Raw genomic sequence first — 6,764 nt, 5'->3', positions numbered from 1 at the left:
AGTATGGGGGGGGGGGGGGGGGGGGGGGGGGGGTTGTTCTGATCAAAAGCATTCTACAGTGAATTCCCACTTATACTCTCACTACTATTAACCCTCCTAAAACCTAAGATTGTATCTGTTCTAATGTTTCTGCCTGGCTTCAAAATGATAAAATATCTATTGTTGAGCAAGGTATGGCAAAATCCAATTCCTTTCAAATTCTAATTCCTGATGTAGAGGCTGAGCAACATACCCAGTGTAGTCCGACACTGTGGGGTCTAAGGAGGGTAGAGTGTTCGTAAACCTTACTTCTACCTCAGAGGTGAGGTAGAGAGGCTGTTTCCGATAGACATAAAATTCCTCTAGAGGAGGTGATTGCTAAGCTTTGAAATCAAATGGCATCTAGATGCTCTAGAGACACTATTTCCCATGTGTTCTGTGAAGGGGAAACTGCTAAGTATATTTGGAACTAGTTTGGGGCTCCTATGGGGAATAAACTAGGTGATTGGAACATCAGAAGAATTCTAAGACAATGGGGAGAGTTCAAACCAGTCAACAACATCCATAGGCTATGTCTGTAGATTATTCTAATTTGTATTTGCTGGGAAGTTTGAAAACCATAAACCTCTTTCAAGTATAAAGAACAAAAAATGTTTTCCTACAATAGAATGGAATACTATATCGATTGGAACATCACTATTGTTGCCTTACACAATACCTTCAACAACATACCTGTGAATTCCAACAAGCGGGGTCTGAGGAGGGTAGTTTGTACACAAATCTTAGAATTACCTTGTGGAGGTAGAGAGATGTGTTTTTGAAAGACCCTCGGCTCAAGTGCAAGGGAGAAGAAAATAGCAGAAAAACATAGCAACTAACAAGGGGGCAGTGCAAATCCTACAAGAAAGGACCAAGAACAATCCTTCTGAGGCTTTTGCGTCTAAGTCCGGCCTTTGCAACTCTGTCTTGGAAATGGATTCATTGATAATGAGATTCATTCTCACTTTACAATAAATTAAATAGCCTTCAATTTAGGAACTTAATAGAACAAATCTCACCAATTTTTGGTACCCAAATCAATGCAGTCTAACTTCTTAGTTTCTTTTCATGTGAAAGCAAGTAAGCAAAACGGATAAGAGCTTCTTCATTGGTGCCCTCCCCATGAACTGGTTCATATTGGCCTGTCTCTAAGTTGACTCTAGACACTGGCTTCTTCAATAGATTGTTACCAATTTGCACAAGTGTCTCCATGTTTTCTGTGGTTGCTATATCCATTGATGCAGCATCCCCAATCAAATTATCATCCTGTCAACATTTGAAAGAGTATACACCTTTATTTTCTTAATAATTATATTTTCAACATGTCCTCCTCAAGTACGGGCTTGATTCTTTCTTCATGGACCAAGCATATTAAAATTCCTTTTGATAATGGGTGGTGATGAGATTTTGTACCAACTCTAATATCATATTGAAGTGTATGGTCATCTCATTGAAAAACTTAAGTTGTTAGAAAAAAAACACGTATGGACTAAGTATGTTATCGTCATTGTATAATCTTAGTAAAGTCTAGCCTTGTTACCTGAATTCTGAGGTAATTTTTTCCATTATGAAGGGTTTGAAACATGGTTGAAACATGTATGTCCACCATATCAGCACTTGCATCACTATACACATCTATTATTGGACTGTCACCATTGTTGTATACCCAACCAAGTAAGCCCCACTTTGAAGCTGATGCTGCATTATACTTCCCTTGATGCTTCCCAATACCTGTCCCTAATGATAAAACCAACATTTTCTTGCTGTCCATTGTTTCCATCTCTTCATCCTTTAAGCTTCCCATCATTATTTCTTTTGAAATGTGTGTGATTGCCATTAGAGTCTGCCAATAAAATTGTACTTTTAGTCATTCAATGACCACTCTGTATATGCTAAACAGTGAATATCTCATGCTAATCCCATTTAGCTACAATTACTTATCCCTTATTCCTCGTACCAAATGATTATAACAACGAATAAGATGACAAGTTACTCACAGGATTATTTGCAGCTACACCTCCATCAATAAGATCAAATGTGTGGATTCTCCCTGCAGCATCCCTAGTCTCAAAATAGTGTACTGGGAAATAAGTTGGGGCTGCTGAGGTACTCAAGCAGATGTCTGACAGTAGGGCATCCTTTAAACCATTTGCTCTGCCCTATAAACAATTTTCAATAACAATAACCATCATGTTCGCGGCGTAAAAAAATATAAGAATAATTACAGTTCAATATCTTTGAGTAATCTAGTTTATAAATACCGAGAAAATGTATAGATAAGAATGAGTATACATCAACAGTAGTGAAGATAATGGGTTGAAGGCGCTTGATATCAAAAGCTGGAATTACTGTATGAGTTAACATCTGCTTTATAGTAAGGTTCCCTAATATTGAATCAACCAATAATCTCAAGTACTCTCCATCATACTTTGGTCCTCCAAACAAATGTGCAATATTATTCACGAAGTTTTTACGCCTGCATGTGTGTGGTAAAATTAGTCCATAAAAATATGATTTGTCTAACTTACATTATTATTATGTTCAATCGATCCATTGATATGTAGCCTAAACTGAATCATGAGAATCTTGTCATTTATGCATTGATTTTGTGAAATGACAAATATTAAAGAATATATATTTTTAGTAAGGACGAAATCTAAATAGGAATAGAGGGAGTATATAATTACAATAAAGGAAACTTGTTTCTCATGAGTATGTTCATCATTAAAAGCATAGATGAATTCAGACTTTGAAGTTAACATTAACAAAAATGAATATGATATACTCTATAGTTGTATATTTTTAAAAGTTCTCTTGCATATGTATATAATATAAGTGACTCAAAATAAAAGCAATTTGTTCAGTTGAACTCGTTACATAAATACGACTCGCCGTTAGAATAGTTTACCGGCTTTGAGGAAAGATGTGAGGGCAGTGTTCCATGTAGAAGGTAGAAATATCTTTTGCTGCATATAAAGGACGATTATCCCTATTTGGAGCTGTGAGCATAGTGGTTATTAGTCCACCTGTGCTTGTTCCAGCAACCACATCAAAGTAATCTGCAATTCTTGCATTAGGTCCATCAACCTCCTACCATAATCAAATATATATGTTGAGGATCAATATTAGATTATAAATTTACTTATATACAATGATAATGTAAGAGAAATTATACAACCAATATAGTCTATCTATTAAATTTTTAACTTTTATATGCTTAAAATAACATAAAGATCAAAAGAGGTGGAAACAGATAAAGAAAGAACCACACTTTTGTTAGGCTAAGGTGGCCATAATAATTTGCAATAGAGATGTCTCATGCCTTATTCATAATGTATGTAAGTATCGACTTAATTTCATACAATCATTCATTCTGGAAACTGTATGAAAAACATAAGCTACAACCCCCTGTGGGGACGAGCTCCCACTTTCATTAATCCTTGGGTTGACCTCCTGTAATGGTTCTTGCTTTTAAGAAAGCGGAGCATGGCCACTTTCTCATACTTGCTTAGTGTGGCTCACTTTCCTTCGAGTGTCCCACCGGGTTCACTGGGCTATTAGTTTGCCAATCACTTGTTTGTTGCTCATATTGCCTGATGGGCGGAGCACTCGTTATCTTGACTTTTCAAATGACAGTTTTTTTTATACTTCCTTTGTTTTATTCATTTGTGTTAGTTTGACTGAACATGAAGTTTAAGATCATAAGGAGCAAGGACTTTGAAATTTTAGTCTTAAATTAATAAATATGTATATAATGTACCATAACGCCCTTAGATTTTAATTGTGGTTTTAAACATGTCACATAGTATGTTGAAATTAAAAATTTACTAAATACAAATAAAGTGGTACTATATAGTATTTTAAAACAATTCAAATAACATTCTGATCATTTCATCCTTACTAACTTCTTTTTTTATAACCACACAAATATTTATGACTTACTTAGACCATATTCAAGAATCACTACAAGAAAACAAGAAATTAGTGACTGCACAAAACTTCATATTTAAACAACAAATTAAAAATCTTATGTCAATCCCATTTAACTATGAATTAACAACACATTATAAGAAAATTAAGTTAGCCGCTAGGAGCTATTTAGTGACCTTAACTTTGGACCATCAATAAAGTCTATAGCTAATCTCATGTTTTCTAATAGTAAATTTATCTTTCTTGCTTAAACTTCGTGTCTCCAATTAAACACCATTATATAAATTGATAGGGAGAGCAACAACCTAAAAGAGTAGATACCTGAAGTTTGGATTCAAGAAAGGCAAGAAGGGTTCCAGGAATAATGCCTCTAATTCCACCTCCATCAATGCTCAACACTGTCACCAATTTCTTTCCATTGGTAGCACCACAAACAATTCCAACTTGAATACACACTAAGAGAGTTATCATAAGTGAACCTAATAAACTTAATCTCCCCATAGTGTAGTAATAATATTGTTAAAACTAGTATGGAGTAAAGAGTTTAGGCTTATGTGTTATATATATACATATACCCTGCTATAAAATAAAAAGCTAGCGATCCAATAAAATTTCATACTAATTTCATTTAGCTATGTGACAGATTAAAAGTATAAATAAGGTAACAACTTTCTAGTTGAATTAGTTAAAATTATAAATAAATTTCATAGCTAATTTCGTATTTTATAGTAGAAGCCATATTATTTTTATGGGGAACTTCATCCATCACATGGCCCTTTTTGATTTGTTGTCTGTCATTATTTTAAATTTCTTACATACCCGTGATTTACTTCATCACGTGATTGTCTTTTTTTCTTTGTCCAAAATGATTTGACTTTAACTACGGTAAATATTTACATGAATTTGATGTGTGTAATAATTTATTATATAATTTAATAAGGTGAGGATGTGGATTCATATTCTAACATTTCTCCTTATTTAAACGTGATCTTGAAATTATATCTACTTCGAGATAACTATAACTATCAAGTAAAAAATTATCTAAAACTATTTAGCTAATATTTTTTTTTATTGTGCCTTACTTGCCTAACCACAACTTTTACAAGATATGTGTTCATATGATCGAATTTTCTTTTAAGTTAAATGATTTAACAGCTTACAGACTGATTGAGCTAACCATTATTTTCATTTTGTTATGTTATACTCTGCGACATGAAATACTGGAACTAATTTTTTAGTTGTAATTTGTTGTGGTGTAGACGTATTTCATAATGACTATACTTGAATAATGTATTATTTAGTTCATTATAAAAATGATAATTTTGTGCCAAATTTATAGACATTTTTTTATGATTTTTAAAATCTTGAAGTATAAATATTTCATATTTTCTTAAAAAATGAAATATGTTTCTAAAAATTATGATCAAATACATGTTAAAATTTCAATTCAAAATATCACTTAAATTTAGTTTCTTAAAAATATTTAAAAATTTATGATCAAAAGCTAGCTCAAATACATGTGATAAAAGAAAAGGTATGGGTGTACATGATCGGATTGGGTCGGGTTTTTCAAATACCAAATTATTGTCGGACTATAAAATTTATAAACAATCAAACTAATAAAACTTGAATTTTTCAACCTTGGGTTTTTTTTTGGATTTTCAGGTTTTTCAAATAAAGTATTCACGCAAACATATAACTAACGGGTGCTTTAAATATATCTTTAGTCCTATCGAAATATAATCATCTAAGATATTTTTTAAGAAAATAATACAAAATATGAAATGAATGATAGATAAAAAAAAATTAACAAAAAATAATTTAAAAAATTCCATAAAACAAATATTGTAAATTAATAAATCATAAAAAAAAAAACATCATAATTTGAAAGTAGTACAAAGCTACGTCATGTACTCATGTTGAACTTCTTTGGGGTAAGAGTTTGGAAAAAAAAATCAGTCAACAAATTTAAATCATTAGATTGGGTGAGAATAAAAGTACAATGATCTATTTTATCCTCTTTAGGTGAGAATGGAAGCATAGACTATGTAATTTTATTTTATTTTTATCAATATAGCTGAGTAAGACTTTGGTGTCTAGATTGATAATATTTTCCTAATTTTAGTAGATTGATCTACTTTTATTTGATACATTGACCTAAATTTCCAACAACACAATAATCAAACAAATCTTCTTTTTTTTATGAATAAATGATATGTAGTTTTGGTAGAGATTTTTTTTTCACTCGTTGTATTGATATCTAAAATTTAAATTCGAAAAAGGAAAAATAGTTAAAGCTTCTTCTTTAATGTTGAGCTATATGAAAGCTAGAAGTAAACGATTTATATAATATAAAAAAATTTGTGTAACATATTAGCCGTCTTAGCTCAGTGGTAGAGCGCGTGGCTTTTAACCACGTGGTCGTGGGTTCGATCCCCACAGACGGCGGTGTATATAATTTTTGTAAACCCCAAATTATCTTTAATAACTCTAAAATCCTATAAGGTCATTCTTCCAATATTCAAATGATACATCAAATCTACATTGTTTTTACAATGATGAAGAACCACTTGTTTGTAGATAGGAAAATTCACTTTACTAATTCTACTATGGTATAAATTTTTAAAAAAAAATCGTTGCAACGAAAGTGTTCGACAATATGTCTAAGAACTTGTTTGATTTGATTTATTTTTATGTATTTTTTAAACCAAAATAGCTTTTAGCATTTTTATGGTGCTTGAGTATGATTAAAAAAATTACTTCTAACCACTTGTTTTTAAAATAAATTAATAAAAAAAAGCTAAAAGTCAAAAGCT

General features: G+C 31.7%; 1 protein-coding gene and 1 non-coding gene across 2 annotated transcripts; one reads left to right on the top strand and one right to left on the bottom strand.

The window, feature by feature from the left end:
• Positions 1–924: 924 nt before the first annotated feature.
• LOC102596524 (patatin-like protein 3) lies at positions 925–4,492 on the bottom strand. The gene is made up of 6 exons (XM_006365301.2): positions 4,270–4,492; positions 2,927–3,108; positions 2,311–2,494; positions 2,016–2,177; positions 1,559–1,861; positions 925–1,284 (listed from the first exon to the last, which is right to left on the bottom strand). Exons 1-6 carry the CDS (start codon positions 4,447–4,449, stop codon positions 1,066–1,068), a joined length of 1,230 nt encoding a protein of 409 aa, XP_006365363.1. The 5' UTR covers positions 4,450–4,492; the 3' UTR covers positions 925–1,065.
• Positions 4,493–6,324: 1,832 nt separating this feature from the next.
• Positions 6,325–6,396, top strand: TRNAK-UUU (transfer RNA lysine (anticodon UUU)). Its single transcript has one exon. It is a non-coding gene; the product is annotated as a tRNA-Lys (tRNA).
• The last annotated feature ends 368 nt before the right edge of the window (positions 6,397–6,764 follow it).

The sequence above is a fragment of the Solanum tuberosum genome, unplaced genomic scaffold (assembly GCF_000226075.1).
Source record: "Solanum tuberosum cultivar DM 1-3 516 R44 unplaced genomic scaffold, SolTub_3.0 scf00548, whole genome shotgun sequence".
Taxonomy (NCBI): Eukaryota; Viridiplantae; Streptophyta; class Magnoliopsida; order Solanales; family Solanaceae; genus Solanum; species Solanum tuberosum.
Note: the sequence above shows the minus strand (reverse complement) of the source record. Positions and strands in the feature narration are given on the sequence as shown.

Bases quoted from the DNA above. Each gene is read 5' to 3' on its own strand.
- LOC102596524 (XM_006365301.2), bottom strand. From the start codon at position 4,449: ATGGGGAGATTAAGTTTATTAGGTTCACTTATGATAACTCTCTTAGTG. The intron at 2,495-2,926 runs GTAAACTATTCT...ACACACATGCAG, and splicing joins CACATCTTTCCTCAAAGCCG to GCGTAAAAACTTCGTGAATA. The intron at 1,862-2,015 runs GTGAGTAACTTG...TTTTATTGGCAG, and splicing joins GTGTAGCTGCAAATAATCCT to ACTCTAATGGCAATCACACA.